The sequence below is a fragment of the Aquarana catesbeiana genome, linkage group LG09 (genome assembly GCF_042186555.1).
Source record: "Aquarana catesbeiana isolate 2022-GZ linkage group LG09, ASM4218655v1, whole genome shotgun sequence".
In the NCBI taxonomy this organism is placed as follows: domain Eukaryota; kingdom Metazoa; phylum Chordata; class Amphibia; order Anura; family Ranidae; genus Aquarana; species Aquarana catesbeiana.
In genome coordinates, this window is record NC_133332.1 from 313,880,851 (window position 1) to 313,901,759 (window position 20,909).

Here is a 20,909-nt window from a genome sequence, read left to right on the forward strand (position 1 = left end):
AGGATGCCAATGGATAGTCCACTGCCAAAGCCACAACTGGGACAAGGATTGGGCAGGAGGGGAAGTCGCTCAGGGCGCAGTGGTAGGGAGGGCACCCCTCACAGCATGCATGCTCCAGATCAGTGGTGGACAACCCATAGCCCTGCACCGGACATAAGGATGCCGATGGACAGTCCACCACCGTGCCACGGCTGGGACAAGGATTGGGCAGGAGGGACAGCTGCTCTGGGCACAGTGGTAGGGAGGACACCCCTTTGCAGCATGCATGCTCCAGATCAGTGGTTGACAACCCATAGCCCTGCACTGGACATAAGGATGCCGATGGACAGTCCACCACCAAAGCCACTCCTGAGACAACGAATGGGCAGGAGGGGCAGCCGCTCAAGGCGCAGTGGTAGGGAGGGCACCCCTCACAGCGTGCATGCTCCAGATCAGTGGTGGACAACCCATAGCCCTGCATTTGACATAAGGATGCTGATGAACGTTCCACCAGCAAAGCCAGTGCTGGGAATAGGGGTGCAGCGCTAGGGAGGGCACCCCCTTACAGCATGCATGTTCCAGATCAGTGGTTGGCAAACAGTGGGCCGTAGCTTTGTGTCAGCTCTGACGGCTACTGTTGTCGGACTTTTCTTCAACATGCCCACCTTCCTCATTCACCCAGAGCTGACATAAAAAGCACACTATATATGTGCAACTACCTTCTATCTGCTAGAAAGCGAGCAATTGACCATTCATGTGCCGTGCGCACTCCAACCATTGGCACTCGGGGCAAGAGGGCAGAAAATGGTACATGGGGGTACACCCGTTCTAGCTTTAAGAACTTGGCTGGTATCAGTCCTCAAGAAGAAGGTGATGATAAAAGAATCAAGGATACAAGAGTGACTTGTTCCTTTGTTCCAGAGAAGTTACCATTGTCATTTGTTCGATCTCACCTGAAACTCATCTGGAAAACTTGACCTTGGTTGACTCTTTGGGTCTTGTTGTCAAATCCGTGAAGCATCTCTCCAAACAGTGTGTTGTTCAGGTGACTTCCTGGTCGTAAACATCTGGCCCCTTCACACATGTCTGATACCAATATGCAAGATCTGCCATCGATGGCCAATCGGTATTCTTCAACGCAGCTAGGAAAAGAAAAAACACAGCTTATGTCAAAATATATATATACACAGAACTATAGAGAACTACATACAAATGTCTACATAGCAATTTGCCAAGGAAAATACCATATTTGGGCACTAGATGGTGCTCAGGAATTTTTTTTTTATGATACTTAGTGCCATCTAGTGGTCAAATGCTGTATTTTCCTTTTTAAATCAATAAAAAACTTTCATCCAACATAGGAAGTGGCCTAATATTTGTCCATGCACTTTCACTGGGTAAACTGCTATGCATTTGTTTTTACAAATACACCCCTTGGTGTTCTTGTGTTTTCAATACCTGTACAAACCATCTTCAGAATAAATGGGTATCACTATCCTTTTCATTATGTCGGATGATTATAGCGTATAAAGGCAAAAATTTTATTTTTTTATTTTGAATGGAGTGGGGAAGGGTTAAAGCTTCTGCCAAGTTAATTATTGCTGTCTGTGTCCCCTTTGGGAAAATGCACCCCTCTACCCCTCACTCCTCTCAGGCCTCCAATTAGCTGCAGACCCCCTAACCTTCCATAGTGCCACCCAATCACCCATGGTGCCACCCAATCTCCCATAGTGGTGTGCAGTACCATACATCCTCTCACAGAGGCCCCCTAAAAGCCCTAAGTACCTACAGTGCTTATCAACTTTCCACAGGGCCCCTCGGGCCCTTGCACTGCCCCCTAGCTGGCTGCAGAGCCTCCAACCCCCCATAGTTTCTCCAGCAGTGTCCCAAAGTCTTCCACATTGCCCCTGCAAACCCCTAGCCCAATCTGGAGACCCCATCCCCCGCTGTTGTCCCCCCTCCCTCTCCAGAAGCCTCATCCCCTACAGGGCCACCAAGTATCCTGCAGAATCCCCTGACATCACCCAGAGGCCCCCTAAAAATCCCTATGTCCCTACGGTGCTTACCAACTTCCCACAGTGCTCCTTAGCCCCCTCCAGTGCTTCCTAGCTGGCTGCGGAGCCTCTAATCCCCATAGTTTCTCCAGAAGTGTCCCACAGTGCTCCCAAGCTCTGCAATGCCCTCCAGTCTTCCACATAGCCCTTGAAAACTCCCCACTGTTGTCCCCCCCTTCCCTTCAGAAACCTCATCAACTACAGGGCTACCAAGTCTTCTGCAGCGTCCCCTCATAGTGCCCCTATCATTGGTACCCCCCCCCCACTGTAGCCAAATAGTATCCTTTTTACGAGTGCCGTCACTTTGTATCCATCAGACAAATGTCAATCTAAAAATACAAATTTCGGGGCTATTTTTTACCCATTTTAACAAGAATAAAAAAATAAAAAAAAATTAAATTCACCTGATTTCCTCTAGGCTTGTGAAGTCCCTAACCAATGAGGAATTTAATTTTTTTTTTATATCTTAGAAAAAAAAGAAAAAAAAAAAAAAACCTTTTTTATTTTTAATATTTTTTTTCTTTATATCTTATTTTAAAAAAAAGAAGAAAAACATCCTTTTTATTTTTTAGATTTTTTTTTATATCTTATTAAAAAAAAAGAAAAAAAATCCCTTTTAATTTTTTAAAAAAAATTTTATATATCTTTTAAATAAAAAAAAAAAAAAGAAAGAAAAAGAAAAAAAAAAATCCTTTGTTTTAATATATATATTTTTTTAAATAATTTTTTTTTCGCATTTGTATCTCTACCACCTCCACTCCTCTCACCCGCAAAACATGAATATGGCGCTCTCGCTGGGATTATTGGGGAGGGAAACCATCTGCTGGAGACATAATTGTTCGCAGCCTCCATTCGTCCCATCCGAACAATCGATTCCTTTGCTGTAGTCATAGCAGCCACTTCCGTCCTTCATCGGCTTCAGACCTGCAGGACACTAAAAGAAGGGGGGGGGGGAGAACAAATCTGAATGGTAAAGTCGCATGTTGTGAAGTCATTATTAAGAAAATAGGACTTTGCCGAGGCTTTATTCTACATTCAGAACATACAGGATGAAGATGGATACCTCAAACCTCTGGTCTCCAAACTGTGGTCCATGAGCCAGATGGGACCCTTTGCATGCCTTTATCTGGCCCTTGGGGCATTGTCCCCCCCATTGAAGGAATGAGTGACTTGTAGAGCGCTACCTATGCAAACTGAATCGCCTCAGGGTGCTTTTTGCTGCTGGTGTCCATCTGCGGTATAGAAGGGTCCTTTAACCTGTGGGGTCCCGACATGCTTACAAACACATACAACATATCGGGCCAATTTTTTTCAACAGGATCTAATTAACCTACCAGCATGTCTTTGGAATGTGGGAGGAAACCCACAAGGCACAGGGAGAACATGAAATCTCAAGGCAGATGGTGTTGTGGTCGGGATTTGAACCACTAAACCACTGCGCTGCCCTATTGATATGAGTCACTATTTCTTCCACTGACACCAACAATGGGGAACTTTTCCCTCCACTGATGCCAATGATGGGGCTCTATTCCTCCCACTGATACCAATGATGGGACACTATTCCTCCCACTGATGCCAATGATGGGGCACTATTCCTCCCACTGATACCAATGATGGGGCACTATTCCTCCCACTGATACCAATGATGGGGCACTATTCCTCCCACTGATACCAATGATGGGGCACTTTTCCCTCCACTGATACCAATGATGGGGCACTTTTCCCTCCACTGATGCCAATGATGGGGCACTATTCCTCCCACTGATACCAATGATGGGGCACTATTCCTCCCACTGATACCAATGATGGGGCACGTTTCCCTCCACTGATGCCAATGATGGGGCACTATTCCTCCCACTGATACCAATGATGAGGCTCTATTCCTTCAACTGATACCAATGATGGGGCACTATTCCTCCCACTGATACCAATGATGGGGCACTTTTCCCTCCACTGATGCCAATGATGGGGCACTATTCCTCCCATTGATACCAATGATGGGGCTCTATTCCTTCAACTGATACCAATGATGGGGCTCTATTCCTTCAACTGATACAATGATGGGACACTATTCCTCCCACTGATACCAATGATGGGGCTCTATTCTTTCAACTGATACCAATGATGGGGCACTATCCCTCCCACTGATACCAATGATGGGGCAATATTTCTTCCAGTGACACCAATGATGGGGCACTATTCCTCCCACTGATACCAATGATGGGACACTATTCCTCCCACTGATACCAATGATGTGGAACTATTCCTCCCACTGATACCAATGATGGAGCACTATTCCTCCCACTGATACCAATGATGGGGCACTATTTCTTCCACTGACACCAATGATGGGACACTATTTCTCCCACTGATATCAATGATGGGGCACTATTCCTCCCATTGACACCAATGATGGGGCACTATTCCTCCCACTGACACCAATGATGGGACACTATTCCTCTCACTGATACCAATGATGGGGCACTATTCCTTCCACTGATACCAACAATGGGGCACTATTCCACCCACTGATACCAATGATGGGGCACTATTCCTCCCACTGACACCAATGATGGGGCACTGTTCCTCCTCCTACTGACCACAGGTTCTTTGTAATCTTTATACACCCACTTACCACCAAGCCTTAGACTTACGATGCCGGGACATTTGCTTCTCCCACTGGCCACTCCAGCCCCCCCCCAAAGACTGAAAAACAGTAAACCAGCCCTTTGTTTAGAAAGTTTGGAGACCCCTGTCCTAAAACATTGCAAGCTAGACCACGAGTAACCATATCACAGTGATATACATTGGAATTCAATAAAATACACTTCATTGGAATCCAATAGATTCCAATGAATGAATTCCAATGGATTATATATATGATTGTGTTATGCTTAATGTATGGAGCCTATGGGTGATGTCTTTGCTCCCAAAATTCCCAGCCTTGGTCCCCACCACCCTCCTGCTACCTATCCTGCCTACCCTATGTAAAAAAAAAAAGGTCCAGTCCAGCCATGTGATCCTGCAGCTCCAGCTTTCTTGTGTCAGAGAGCAGTGGCTTCAAAGGAGAGGAGGGAGCGCAGACAATGGCTATGGGAGCCTATGGGTGATGTCCTTGCTCCAAAAATTCCCAGCCATGGTCCCCACCACCCTCCTGCTACTTATCCTGCCTAACCTATGTAAAAAAAAAAAAAAAGGTCCAGTCCAGCCATGGGATCCTGCAGCCCCAGCTTTCCTGTGGCAGTGAGCAGCGGCTGCAAAGGAGAGGAGGGAGCACAGACAATGGCTGGGCTATAGGAGCCTAAGGGTGATGTCTGCTTCCAAAATTCCCAGCCATTGTACCCACCACTATTCTGCTTCCTATCCTGTCCTATGTAAAAACAGCCTGGTCCAGCCACATAATTCTGCAGCTCCAGCTTTCCTATTTCAGTGAGCACCAACTACCAAGAAGGAGAGGAGGGAGCACAGATAATGGCTGGGCTTTGGGAGCCTAAGGCTGATGTCCTTGCTCCCAAAATTCCCAGCCCTGGTCCCTACCACCCTCCAACTACCTATCCTGCCTACCCTGTGTAAAAACGGTCCGGCCCAGCCACATGATCCTGCAGCTCCAGCTTTCCTATTTCAGTGAGCGCCAACTACCAAGAAGAGGAGGAAGTCCCGACAATGGCTAGGCTATGGGAGCCTAAGGGTGGCGTCCTTGCTCCCAAAATGTCTGGGCTATAAGTGACATCTTCACTCCCGGACTTCCCAGCCGTGGTTGAGCACTCCTTGACACGGGGGAGCCAGAACTGCAGGATCAAGTGACCAGAGCAGACTGAAAAAAGGGAAAAGTGAGCAGAGGGACGATCTTCTCAGCTTCTTGCTGCTCCTTCACTGACCAGTCCGCAGGCCGGGGTGGAGAAAGGACACCACGGTATTCCTTCCCCAATCTACAACTATAGCAGAGAAAGTTTTGTCACCTACATTGGCTAGGTTGTATGATGGGGCTCCCTAAAAATCTTAGATCTCGATGGGCAGAAACACAAATACTTTGGCCGATACAACTGCTCCAATTTTTGCATTAAGTAGCTGTTTACTGGAAGTTCAGTTTTTAATATAATTCTGGCTGATAATTGTCCATTACAACCTAGAAAATTAAACCAACCACTACCCGCTGAGGGCAATTTCCTTTTTTTTTTCTACTGCATTAATGTATTTATTTTTTTCTTTTGTTTGCTGTAGAGTAAGACCTTCATGGTACGTAAAAAGGAATTTTACTTAAAAGAAGGTGGTCTGATATTGATTAATGCGTTTTATTTTCCTGTACGGGTTGACAAGACACTTCCCCAGAAGAGACGCAGAGGAGCCAGAGGCTTTGATAGTAATGCACATTTTAATGTTATCCTTGAAGAAGTAATTGCATCACCAACTTCATTGTGATTCCTCGTTCTTATAATAACGCTCTTGGTTTATTTCTTCTTGTTAAATTTAGAATTGAAAAAGGCCATCGAAGGACACATCATTGAACCATTCTTGTGCTTATTTACATGACTTAATAAATATGTTCCTTTCTCAAGACTTTCAGTAACCTCTTGGTCACCATCTTATGGCTGGTTGGTTTTTCTTTTTGGTTGTTTGGTTGCTGTTTTTCTTTTATATTGTTACATTTTACATAAGAATGTAATCCTGTTTCACTGTCATCTGTCTACATCAGACATTCCAAACCAAGGTTCTGTGGGACCCTAAGGTTCTTCCAGAGATTGCCAGGGGTTCTTTAAGCTGTGGCTGATCAACTGATCTGGATTCGGTTTGAGCAGGGTTCGGTGAAAGTTTGGTTGCCAATCCTGAACCCCACTGGAAAAAACAGGAGCTGATACCTGTATGGATTTTAAGAGGGATTCCCCAAAAACCTTGTTGGGGACCTACTAAAAGTCCATACCGGACCTTTAATCCGAGCATGCAGTCTGGCTTGCTAAGAAAAAGGGGGCTCATGCCTGAACCAGGTCACATGCCCTAAATATTGAGGGACGTGCTTTGCCAAGGGGGTCGCCTTTTACATAAGAATGTAATCCTGTGTTCACTTTCAACTGTCTACATCGGACATTCCCAACCAAGGTTCTGTAGAACCATAAGGTTCTCCCAGAGGTTGCTAGGGGTTCTTTAAGCTGTGGTTGATCACCTGATCTGGATTTGGTTTGAGCAGGGTTCGGTGAAATTCAAAGAAGTTTGGTTGCCGATCCTAAACCTCATTGGAATAAACGGGAGCCGATACCTGTATGGATTTTAAGAGGGATCCCCAAAAACTTTGTTGAGAACCTTATACGGGAGCCAGATCTGGTATGTATTTTAAGAGGGAACCCCCCCAAAAACTTGTTCGGGTCCTACTAAAAGTCCATGGCAGACCTTTATTCCGAGCATGCAGTCTGGCTGGCTAAGAAAAAGGGGGCTTATGCCTGAAACAGGCCACATGCCCTAAATATTGAGGGAGGTACCTTGCCAAGGGAGTTGCCTTTTACATAAGAATGTAATCCTGTATTCACTTTCAACTGTCTACATCAGACATTCTCAACCAAGGTTCTGTGGGACCCAGGATTCTTCCAGAGGCTGTTAGGGGTTTCTTAAGCTGTGGCTGCTCAACTGATCTGGATTTGGTTTGAGCAGGGTTCGGTGAAATTCAAAGAAGTTCGGTTGCCAATCCTGAACCCCACTGGAATAAAAGGGAGCCGATACCTGTATGGATTTTAAGAGGTATTCCCCAAAAACCTTGTTGGGGACCTACTAAAAGTCCATACCGGACCTTTAATCTGAGCATGCAGTCTGGCTGGCTAAGAAAAAGGGGGCTCATGCCTGATCCAGGTCACATACCCTAAATATTGAAGGAAGTGCCTTGCCAAGGGGGTCGCCTTTTACATAAGAATGTAATCCTGTGTTTACTTTCAACTGTCTACATCAGACATTCCCAACCAAGGTTCTGTGGGACCATAAGGTTCTTCCAGAGGTTGCTAGGGGTTCTTTAAGCTGTGGCTGATCACCTGATCTGGATTTGGTTTGAGCAGGGCTCAATGAAACTCAAAGAAGTTTGGTTGCCGATCCTGAACCCCATTGAAATAAACGGGAGCCGATAACCGGAATGGATTTTAAGAGGGATCCACAAAAACCTTGTTGGGAACCTTATACGGGAGCCAAATCTGGTATGGATTTTAAGAGGGAACCCCCCAAAAATCTTGTTCGGGTCCTACTAAAAGTGCATGGCAGACATTTATTCTGAGCATGCAGTCTGGCTGGCTAAGAAAAAGGGGGCTTATGACTGAACCAGGCAACATGCCCTAAATATAGAGGGAAATGCCTTGCCAGGGGGTCCCCTTTTACATAAGAATGTAATCCTGTGTTCACTCTCATCTGTCTACATCAGACATTCCAAACCAAGGTTCTGTGGGACCCTAAGGTTCTTCCAGAGATTGCCAGGGGTTCCTTAAGCTGTGGCTGATCAACTGATCTGGATTCGCTTTGAGCAGGGTTCGGTGAAATTCAAAGAAGTTTGGTTGCTGATCCTGAACCTCACTGAAATAAACGGGAGCCGAATCTCGCATGGATTTTAAGAGGGAACCCCCCCAAAAAACTTGTTGGGGTCCTACTAAAAGTCTATGCCAGACCTTTAATCCAAGCATGCAGTCTGGCTGGCTAAGAAAAAGGGGGCTTATGCTTTAACCATACCAGGCCACATGCTCTAAATATAGGGGAAGATGCCTTGCCAGGGGGTCCCCTTGATGTCACTACTATTCCCAACCCTTTGTTTATGTGGTTGGGCATTCCCTCAGTCAATCAGTGGTTGCTAGGGACTTATTTACATGCCTTAATTAATTTGCTTCTTTCTCAAGACTGTCAATAACGTCTGATTAACCATCTTGCTGGTTGGGTTTCCATGTCATCGAGATAGGCAAAATACTGTAGGAATCATGTATCTTTTAATTTTTATTTACTACTAACCACACATCCAGTGGTGTCCACTTTACGCTCTGAGACGCACTTGAAATTCCGTGAACAGCCTCCATTACTGAATGAGCAATCACGAACCGGTCCAAAGGAAGAGAGCAGGTCATCAACTGTTTCAAAGTGGGTTGATAAAAGGGCTTCTTGCCTGCAGATTGGAAAAAAGTACAATTACATTTATTAAGAAAAATTGTAACTAAAAGAAAAGGACAGCAAAAAAAACAAAATATATTTTTTTTTAAATCCCTTAAAGTTTTCCTAAAGATAACCTGCATGTCACGTGACAATTGCCTCTTCAGTGGAAGAGGTGTTATACTCACCTCTACAGTGACTTCACTGTAGCTTCAGTTTTCTGGAAGTGCCAGATGCCTTAAGCGGGTCTCCCACCGTGCACAGTGGTTCCATCTGCTGGCCCCTACCAGACGTAGGAGTTGGAGGATAGAAACATAGAGTGCTGAGGGACACCCTGGCATTTTAAACACCCTGAAATGACATTTAGGATGTGGTGGTCCCACAAAGGTTCAAAGAGTTTGATCCCAAAGGGGACCAACTCTACCATTAAGAAGATCTTGAATATTGGACCCAACTTTGCCCATCTGTTCTGATGGTAAGTGACAATGGCTTCAACATATAGGAAGTGAGGAAGTGAGGTGCACAGCAATACAAAGATAACAGGGGTTCAAACATTCTTCTATTATAGAAAAAAAATTAAAAATATTTGTCTGTGCTCCTGTTGGAGATTTTACCTCACCATCACTAATCTGATTATACTTGCCAATTTACCAGCCTGTGGTCAGATACCATTCTTGTAGCACACCGACTTCAAAGTCTTAAAGATTAGGTCAGTCATTCTCAACCAGAGTTCCGTGGAATTTTTGTTGGGTTCTTCCAGAGGTTGCTAGGGGTTTCCCTAAGCTGTGGTTGGTTGATCTCCCATCTGATGGTGCCTGGATAGTTCTGGGTCTAACGCCACTTTCCAATGACAAAACATCAATGATCTTTTTAGCCGTCTGTAAGGGTGGCATTTTGATCACCACTAGTGTTTTCCCAACGGCCGCCAATGTAGGTGACCTTTTCCCCAGTGACCCTCTGATTTTAGTAAGGGTTCTCTACAATGACTTGTTCTGCAGCTTCAGTGTTCGGGGAGTGCCAGATGTCTTAGGTGGGTCCCCCCCCCCGTGCACAGTGGTTCCATCTGCTGACCCTTACCTGATGTAGGAGTTGGAGGATAGAAACTCCTACTGGAAGTCGTGCACAGTGGTTCCATCTGCTGACCCTTACCTAATGTAGGAGTTGGAGGATAGAAACATAGAGTGCTGAGGGACACCCTGGCATTTTTAACACCCTGAAAATGACATTTAGGATGTGGTGATCACACAAAGGTCCAAAGAGTTCGAACCCAAAGGGGTTTTCACCGGTAAACTCTGTGTGTCCAACGTTTAAGGACCAACTCTATCATTAAGAAGATCTTGAATATTGGACCCAACTTTGCCCATCTGTTCTGATGGTAAGTGACAATGGCTTCAACATATAGGAAGTGAGGAAGTGAGATGCACAGCAATACAAAGATAACCGGTTCAACCATTCTCCTATTATAGAAAAAAAAAAAAAATATTTGTCCGTGTTCCTGTTGGAGATTTTACCTCACCATCACTAATCTGATTATACTTGGCAATTTACCAGCCTGGTCAGATACCATTCTTGTAGCACCCCGACTTCAAAGCCTTAAAGATTAGGTCAGTCATTCTCAACCAGAGTTCCGTGGAATTTTTGTTGGGTTTTTCCAGAGGTTGCTAGGGGTTTCCCTAAGCTGTGGTTGGTTGATCTCCCATCTGATGGTGCCTGGATAGTTCTGGGTCTAACTCCACTTTCCAATGACAGGACATCAATGATCTTTCTCGCCGTCTGTAAGGGTGGCATTTTGACCACCACTAGTGTTTTCCCAATGGCCGCCAATGTAGGTGACCTTTTCCCCAGTGACCCTCTGGTTTTAGTAAGGTTTCTCTGAGACTTGAAAAATATTTCAAGGGTTCCTCTCGGGTAAACCGGTTGGGAATGGCTGGGTCGGGTTATTGTCAAGAAGAGCAGACAGTAGCACGCAATTAAAATTGATGTTATGTTTCTACGCCTTAGCTCTAACGAAGATGTCCCAACTTTCCTCTTAGGAATAAGATAATGCACAAAAATTACTTTAAATATTTTATTTTTTATTTTTTTAATAAATGTTAAATACACTGTCACTGTGTAATACTTCAAAAGCAAAGTTACATCATTACACGCCGTAATAATTTTACCTTGCTTTTTAATTCTTTACCGAAACTTGACAGGCTCATTAAAAGAAACCCGCGGTGAGAAAATATGGAGGTTACCTTTTCCGACCTTTTCTTTTTTTATTCACCAGAGTTATCATATAAAATGTTATCATTAATGATTTGTTAGCCTTTTTTCCTCATCTATCTTACAGCCATGCTGCAAACAAACGAGCGCCGATAAGTTAATTTATTGTCATAAAATATAACTGTTGAAAATAAACAACTTAGGCTCAGTTTGTGCAACCTCTTGACGTAAGAAGAATAGAATAAAAAAAGAAAAATGATAAATAATATTTTTTGACGTGAATCAACTGCTAATAAAACTGTTTGTTGATAAAAGGATCAATAAAAGTTTTAGTAAAACTTTATATAAGCATTTTATCTTAACCACTTTAGGACCAGGTAACGTACGCTATATTGTATTGGGACGCCTGCCTTCTTCTCCTCAGTCCAGGCCTCAGTCTTAGTCCGTAGGGTTCAATATTGCTTACCCCCTGATGAAGACGCTTTATGAGTTGAAATGCACTGGAGTCCAACCATTGACAGATTGATATTGAAGATATCTCCCTGTGGTGGAGTCTGTATACACTACATTGTCAAAAGTATTGGGACGCCTGCCTTTACACGCACATGAACTTTAATTGGCATCCTGGTCTTAGTCCGTAGGGTTCAATATTGCTTACCCCCTGATGAAGACACTTTATGAGTTGAAATGCACTGGAGTCCAACCATTGACAAATTGATATTGAAGATATCTCCATGTGGTGGAGTCTGTATACACTACATTGTCAAAAGTATTGGGACGCCTGCCTTTACACGCACATGAACTTTAATTGGTATCCCGATCTTAGTCCGTATGGTTCAATATTGCGTTGTCCCGCCATTTGCAGCTATAACAGCTTCAACTCTTCTGGGAAGACCGCCCACAAGGTTTAGGAGTGTGTCTATGGGAATCTTCGACCATTCTTCCAGAAGCGCATTTGTGAGGTCAGGCACTGATGTTGGACGAGAAGGCCTGGCTCGCAGTCTCCGATCCAATTCATCCCAAAAGGTGTTCTATCAGGTTGAGGTCAGGACTCTGTGCAGGCCAGTCAGGTTTCGCCACCCCAAACTCGCTCATCCATGTCTTTACGGACTATATAATAGTTTCTTTTTTTTGGGGGGGGAGCGGATACTCTCTCTTTAGGGGCATCCAGCTCCCAGTTCCTGGGGCTCCACGGCGCCCGAAAGAAGATCACCTCTCCTCCCTCCCTGCAATCTTCTGGGACACGTCACAGGTCCCAGAAGATTGCCCGGCCATGCACAGCGCGCAGCACGACTCGCGCATGCGCAGGGTGTGCCCAGCTGCGAAGCCACAGCCGGGCGCCCACAGTTAGAATGCCGGCGCCATGGAGAGGAGGGGGAGAGGAGTGAGGCTTCATATTTCCGCATCGCTGGACCGCGGGACAGGTGAGTGTCCGATTATTAAAAGTCAGCAGCTACACTTTTTGTAGCTGCTGACTTTTATTTAAATTTTTTTTTGGCGGCCAAGTTTGGCAGTTTTGAATACTGACATTTTTTTTTTAAATCTGGTGCCTTTAAGGCTTTAGCCAACTGGAAGTGATGTCATGACGGTTACTAGATCCAAGACCCGATCAAAGCCAATTCCGGCTTTGTTTGGGTCTCTGGCCAGCCGGTGGACGAGTCAGCTTGTCGCTCGGGCCTCCCGGTGGGACGGGAGAGTACGGGCGAGCCGTGGAAGTTGTCCCCTCCCACTGCTCGGTTAACCAGCTGAGAGGCTGATTAGCCACATTGGTTGAAAAGAAAGCCAACCGTCGGCTATAAAAAAAAGTACCAGGGTGATGCCTGCAGCTACCAATTGAAGCCGAAGGCCGCATATTTGCGTTACGTCGGTGTCAAGGGGTTAACCTACCAGCATGTCTTTGGAGTGTGGGAGAAAACAAGAGTACTCGGAAGAAACCCACGCTGGCACAGGCAGAACAAGCAAACGCTGTGCAGGTGGTGCCATGGTTGGGAGTCGAACCGATGACCCTAGTGCATTTGGGGCTTCTAAGTAACTTTCTAGCAAAAAAATACAGAAGTGCCAGAAAAAGGCCTGTTTTTTTCAAGTGGTTAAGACAGATGACAATAGGAGGTCTGCGAGAGCCACGGACCACCAAAAGAAAAGCTGTCCTTGTGAACACAGAAGGCTTCTGTGTTTACAAGCGACAGTGATGAGCAGGGAGTGGAGGGCGAGAGCCGGAAGTGTCATCACACCGCGATCCAGATGAAAAAAAAGTCCTGGGTGCAAGGGCCACATGAAATGACCTAGTGGGCTGGATTAGGCCTGTGGGTCTTGTGCTTGACACACAAGAGAAGCCCATAGCAAAAGAAGCAGGAATAGGCGCAGGGCTGGCATGACAGGGTAGCAGGGCCAGCTAGCCAATTAAGGGTTAACTGGGTGTTTTGAGTTGGTCAGAGTAGAGGGGGTAGCCAGAATAGTATGCAGCATAGTTAGGGAGGGGCCAGCGTCCGGTGGTCAGTTGGAGGTCACCGGACGAAGAAACAGCTCCCACCCTCCCACCCTGTTGTCTGTATTATATCTGGAACGTTTGGCATTTATGTTTGTAAGTCATAGCGGTTGAGATCTTTGGAGGCCCTCTAAATTAAGACCAGTATGGCATAGTGAGGAACCGTCTTGGTATGGAATCCTCGGGAAGATGCCAGTTAACCGAGGTTTAACTGGGCATTTGGATATAGCTATCAGCGTTGGAAGGTAGAGAGTTGGTATTGTCCCCGAATTGGCGTTCTGCGACTGGGGACCTGGTGTGTCATGCTGATACGATATAAATTTGGGGTCTTTTCAGTGCCTTCAAAGATCTACAACATGGTTCCGATTGATCTGAAAAAGTACTGTTTGAAAATAATATTTTTATGGTTTATTGTTAATAAAATGGCCGGTACGGCCAAGTTTACGCCAAAAGGGTGTTGTCTGATTATTTAAGATGGTAAACATAATAGTAGGGTATGTGCGAAGGTATCAGTCCAGCTTGCATCTGTCTTACCATAGTCGTGATCTGGGTTTCATTTAATACTACTTGCTTAGAACTTCCCAGGTGCACCAGTGGACAGTTTCCCTAAATCCTACATAAAGAAGTGCTCAGCTTAAGCAAGATACTAGAACCAATAAGTTCCTATCACCAGCAGCCATGTTCACTGGGCATTATCTGCTACGATGGTATACAGAGTTAACAGAAGAAAGGTGGGGGGAAAAGGAAAGGGGGACATAGTGAGTCTAGGGCCAGCATGGCAAATGGGGGAAAGGCCATAAGAGAGTTGCAGTGCCATGCAGACCAACTGAAAAAAGAGGCGAGGCAATATCTCCAGGTTTGTCATTATGATAGATGGTTTGGGTCATGGGTGCACTGGTGAGTAGGAATGAGTAAATGTAATTGGGTTTGGTTCAGGAACAGTTGAAGTGCAAACTAATCTTGTTATTCAGTCGTGGCCATTTGGAGGCCTAATAAGCAAGCTATTGTCAAACTAAAGGCATGCAAAGCTGGACACTGCAATGAGGGTCATATAACAATGTCAAAATTAAAAGCACAGTATCTCTATAGAGAATGTTTTACTTTACACGCTAACAATAAACCAGCTTTGACAATAGTGAGAGGGCTGGATAAGCTAGTCCTTCAAATTATTGGCTTTTGTAATTCAGCTGAGCATTATGATTTATAACTTATTTCTGGTGGTGAGTCTGCAATATTTGGCAATAAATCTGCAATTCATGATCCAGTGAACCCCCCTGGGGTTCACCCTGAACCATGGTCTCAGCAAACCCAAGCCTTCATCCTACTGGTGAGGGACCATAAGTGTAAAACTATCAGTGATATACAAAGTAATTGACAGGGCAGGTTGGTGAGGCAATATTGTTGAGATCCACAACCATGGCAGGAGCCAGGAGGGAAAGGTTTATGGAATGGCCATGGCCACCAGAGATGAGTTAACGGGCCGGTGGTAGGGGAGAAAGAAAAAGCCAGCTTGATGGATGGGGAGTGCTGGTAGGTACAATTTGAAAGGCCAATGGTGAAGAGTAAGGGAGGTAGATAATGCAACTGCTCTGGGGTTGTGGTCCTACCACCACTTTCTTTGCATGGGAGAACTTTTTTTTTGAGGTCTACAATCATGGCAGGAGGGAATGGTTTATGGGAGGGCCATGGCCACCAGAGATGAGATAACAGGACAGTGGTAGAGGAGAAGGAAGCAGCCAGCTTTACAGATGCGGAGTACTGGTAGGAAGAACAAGATGACAAGGCAATGGTGAAGGGTAAGGGAGGTTGGTAATATAACTGCTCTGGGGTTGTGGCCCTACCACCACCTTTGTATGGGTGAATGTTTTTTTTAGGTCTACAACCATGGCAGAAGGGAACAGTTTATGGGAGGGTCATGGCAAACAGAGATGATTTACCAGGCCAGTGGTAGAGGGGAAGGAAACAGCCAGCTTGACAGATGGGGATTACTGGTAGGTACAAGTTGAAAGGGCAAAGGTGAAAGGTAAGGGAGGTTGCTATGCAACTGCCCTGGGGTTGTGGTCCTACCACTACCACCATTGTATGGGGGAAAGTTTTGGTGAGGTCTACAACCATGGCAGAGGGAAAGGTCTATGGGAGGCCCATGGCCACCAGAGATGAGTTAACAAATCAGTGGTAGAGGGGAAGGAAGCAGCCAGCTTGACAGATGAGGAGTGCTGATAGGATGAAAATGATGACAGGGCAATGGTGAAGGGTATGGGAGGTTGGTAATATAACTGCTCTGGGGCTGTGGCCCTACCACCACCATTGTATGGGGGAAAGTTTTTTTTGAGGTCTACAACCATAGCAGGAGGGAAAGGTTTATGGGAGAGCCATGGCCACCAGAGATGAGTTAACAGGCCAGTGGTAGAGCAGAAGGAAACCGCCAACTTGACAGATGGGGAGTGCTGGTAGGTACAAGTTGGAAGAGCAATGGTGAAAGGTAAGGGAGGTTGATAATGCAACTGCTCTGGGGTTGTGGTCCTACCACTGCCACAATTGTATGGGGGAATGTTTTGTTGAGGTTTACAACCATGGCAGAGGGAAAGGTCTATGGGAGGGCCATGGCCAAAAAAGATGAGTTAACAGGTCGGTGGTATAGGGGAAGGAAGCAGCCACCTTGACAGATGGCTGCTTTCTTCCTATTGCCTTGCTTTGTACTGCAATGCTTTTAAAATATTTGTGTTTCTTGATTTCTGTTCATGCTTTAGATGGGGAGTACTGGTGGTAGTGACAAAGAAATGGTGAAGGGCAAGGGAGGTTGGTAATGTAACTGTTCTGGGGTTGTGTTCCTACCACAGCCACCATGGAATGAAGGACAGTTAAGGCTGCAATGGCAGGAGTGCTATTGTTACATTTTGGTGATAGCCTTTGTCAATACCCACCCCCCCCCATCCTTTTTCTTTTGCAGTGGCTAAATCCCATGGAAACGTATTCCTCCAGGTTGCCTTTAAACACCATGCAACGCGTATTCATACCTACCTGTCCCATTACTCTTTCTTCTGGCAGAATCTTCCAGTTGTGTCAGATGCCTACACCACCCCCTTTCCTCCCGCTGTACACTGTGGTATCTTCAACCAACCAATATGTCAATATTTTAACCATGGAACACATTGGAACCATAGCGGAAGAGTATACCCACTCTTCTTTTGTTGGTTGTGAATATTTTTCTAAATAGTGAAAGAGTCACTTTAACGAAAGTAACTAAATTAACTAAAGTATGGTCCAAGGCCATTTTCCTCCAAAGGCCACTTCAAATATAATAGCCACTTATACTTTGTAGTGCGCTGATAATACCTTTTCATGAAATTCACTAGTGTTAATAAAACTATCTTTGTTGTTTACTTCCTACTAAGAAGGCTTTGTTTACCCGTTCAATAAACCTTTCTAGCCGTGGAAGTGTACTTATGTACTGATCTTGATGTCTCTGGTTGAATTATCAGAGGAAAATGGAAAAAGCTCAAGCTTTTGGAGCTTCTTATGTCTAGTCTTGACCTTTGCGTTCAATTTTTATTATTATTATTTTTTTTTACTCTCCCTATCTTTAATATAATTTATACAAACTTTCCGAGGAAACTTTCTAGTTTGCTTGGAACCTGAGCATGTTTATTACAAGATTGAGAGAGCAGAGTTAACATTTGCACAAGGACGTTTGGAAGTAGAACACGAGGCGGAATTGATTATGGACTGATAAGGCTCAATGCAGCAGCTTTGATGACGCTGTATTAGGTGTAATTTTGTACAGTTATGATGATACAGTTGCAAAAAAAAAAAAAAAATAATACAACACTGGGGCCCCCATGGTATGGTACTTTATTGCTTTTATGTGTTTTTTCAAGCAGAACTTGAGCTTTTCTATTAATATATTTTATTTATTTAATTTTGAGTGGCACTTTAAAAAAAAAATGCCGCTTTTTGTGCTATGCAAAGAAGCAATTTGTCTGAGCGGTTTAGTGATGGCTTGCAAACCCACAAAGTCAAAATAATAGGATTGACTGGCAGTCGAAACCAGAAACCATGCTGGGAGTGTAGGAGAGGGAAAAGCAAAGGAGAAAGCGCTGGAGATATCAGAACTGAAACTATTATGGACTCAACAGTCATTATGTACATGGTTTAGAAGTGAAGGTTACCGAACTCATAACCCGGCAGTATTAACACTGATTGGCGGTCCAAACAACAGATAGCACCGGAAGTGCTGGAGAAGGAAAAGTCAAAGAGAAAACGATGGAGCTATCAGAACTGAAAGTATTATGGGCTCAGGATTGTTTGTCCTTAAACAGTCATTATATACATGGTTTAGAAGTGAAGGTTACCGAACTCATAACCTGGCAGTATTAACACTGATTGGCGGTCCAAACAACAGTTAGTGCCGGGAATGCTGGAGAAGAAAAAGTCAAAGAGAGAACGGCAGAACTATCAGTATTGAATGTATGGACTGCTTGTCCTTCAACAGTCATTATATACCTGGTATAGAAGTGACAGTTACCAAACTCACAACCTGGTAGAATTAGGACTGATTAGCAGTCCAAACAAAGGATAGTGCCGGGAGTGCTGGATGAGGAATGGCCAAGGAGAGAGCTTTGGAGCTATCAGAACTGAAACTACTATAGACTTAGGATTGATTGTCCTTCAACGGTCATTATATACCTGGTTTAGAAGTGACAGTTACCAAACTCACAATCTGGTAGTATCAAAACTGATTTGAGGTCCAAACAACAAATAGTGCTGGGAGTGCTGGAGGAGGAAAAGTCAAAGACAGAATGGAGGAGCTACCAGAACTGAAAGTATTATGGACTCAGGATTGCTTGTCCTTCAACAGTCATTATATACCTGGTGTAGAAGTGACAGTTACCTAACTCACAACCTGGCAGCGTTAGGACTGATTGGCGGTCCAAACAACAGATAACGCTGGAGGAGGAATAGCCAAGGAAAGAGCGGAGGAGATATCAGAGCTAAAAGTATTATGGACTCAGGATTGTTTGTCCTTCATCAATCATTATGCACATGGTTTAGAAATGACAGTTACCAAACTCACAACCTGGCAGTATCAGGACTGACTTATTGTCAGGACCTGGGCTTGAACCTGGTACCTCTGCTGTGTCTTGCATTGATTCTTCTCGCTGAGTTATATTGGATGCTGGACAGCTCCATGCCTAATCTATTGGAAAATCCTGCCTTGTGTCTTGATTGCTGTTGAACCTTGAACTCCTTGCTCCTCCCATGAACTTCCTATGGGAGCCTTGCCTCTGCACTTCCTGTTGCCAGATTATTGTGGTCTGATCCTGCTTACTACTTCGATTGCTGTTTGGAAACCACCTTGGCTTGTGACCCCCGACTACGAAACTCTCCTCCTGCCTCAACCTTGGCTTGTGACCTCGATTATGAAACTCTTCTCCTGCATCGACCTTGGCTTGTGACCTCGACTACAAAACTCTCCTCCTGCACTGACCTTGGCTTGTGACCCTTATGCCCCGTACACACGGTCGGACATTGATCGGACATTCCGACAACAAAATCCTAGGATTTTTTCCGACGGATGTTGGCTCAAACTTGTCTTGCATTCACACAAAGTTGTCGGAAAATCCGATCATTCTGAACGCGGTGGCGTAAAACACGTATGTTGGGACGATAAACGGGGCAGTAGCCAATAGCTTTCATCTCTTTATTTATTCTAAGCATGCGTGGCACTTTGTGCGTCGAATTTGTGTACACACGATCGGAAATTCAGACAACGGATTTTGTTGTCTGAAAATTTTATAGCCTGGTCTAAAACTTTGTGTGTCGGAAAATCTGATGGAAAATGTGTGATGGAGCCCACACACAGTCGGAATTTCCGACAACAAGGTCCTATCCAACATTTTCCGTCGGAAAATCCGACCGTGTGTGGGCACACTGAACACTGATCATAAGTCTAGATATTCAGACTTTCCTATCTCTTGCAGACCTGAGAACTGAGCTTGTCTGACGTTGTCGGCCATTGGTCTCCACTCATTACAGGTATTCTCCTAACACTCATGGTGCAAACAACAGATGGTGCCGAGAGTGCTGGAGGAGAAATAGCCAAGGAGAGAGCTGTCAGAACTGAAAGTATTATAGACTCAGAAATGTTTGTCGCATCTACACCAGGTTTATAATGGCTGTTGAAAGACAGTTACCAAACTCACAATCTGGTAGTATCAGAACTGATTCCGGGTCAAAACATCAGATAGTGCCGGGAGTGCTGGAGGAGGAAAAGTCAAAGAGAGAAGCTACCAGAACTGAAAGTATTATGGACTCAGGATTGCTTGTCCTTCAACAGACATTATATACCTGGTGTAGAAGTGACAGTTTCCAAACTCACAAACTGGCAGCATTAGGACTGATTGGTGCTCCAAACAACAGATAGCACCGGGGATGCAGGAAAAGGAAAAGCCAAGGAGAGAGCATTGGAGCCATCGGTATTACAGACTCAGGATTGTTTGTCTTGCAAAAGTCATTACATACATAGTTTAGAAGTGAAGGTTACCAAACTTACAATTCGGCCTTAATAGGATTCATTGGCGGTCCAAGCAACAGATAGCACCAGGAGTGTTGGAGGAAGGGTAGATGAGAAAAGAGCGGCAAAGCTATCAGAACTAATAGTATTATGGATTTAGGATGGATAATCATAGGGCTAGCATGACTGGGAGAAAGGGGAATCAGGGGGAGAAAGAAGGTTAATTTAAAAGTTAAAGAGGTGGGTTCACTTACTGTGATTGGTGAGTTTCACAGTGGGGAGGACGGGCTGCAGGGGGGTCTTCCAGGCAGATAAAGAAAGTTCCCGGCCTCTGGAGAAGGAACGTGGAGGAAGAAGGTTCCCAGCCTCCGGAGAAGGAACGTGGAGGAAGAAGGTTCCCGGCCTCCGGAGAAGGAATGTGGAGGAAGAAGGTTCCCGGCTTCCGGAAAAGGAACGTGGAGGAAGAAGGTTCCCGGCCTTTGGAGAAGGAACGTGGAGGAAGAAGGTTCCCGGCATCCGGAGAAGAAACGTGGAGGAAGAAGGTTCCCGGCATCCAGTGAAGGAACGTGGA

At 45.0% G+C, this 20,909-nt stretch overlaps 1 protein-coding gene across 2 annotated transcripts in view; it reads right to left on the reverse strand.

Annotated features, from left to right (window-relative positions):
• ASTN2 (astrotactin 2) overlaps window positions 1–20,909 on the reverse strand; it is a 384,099-nt gene that overhangs the window by 107,789 nt on the left and 255,401 nt on the right. For both annotated transcript variants that reach the window (XM_073600690.1, XM_073600689.1), the window contains 3 exons: window positions 9,000–9,150; window positions 2,801–2,967; window positions 933–1,121 (listed from right to left, as the gene is read on the reverse strand). In XM_073600690.1, the coding sequence (XP_073456791.1) occupies window positions 933–1,121; window positions 2,801–2,967; window positions 9,000–9,150 (507 nt within the window). The remainder of the gene's footprint in view (window positions 1–932; window positions 1,122–2,800; window positions 2,968–8,999; window positions 9,151–20,909) is intronic.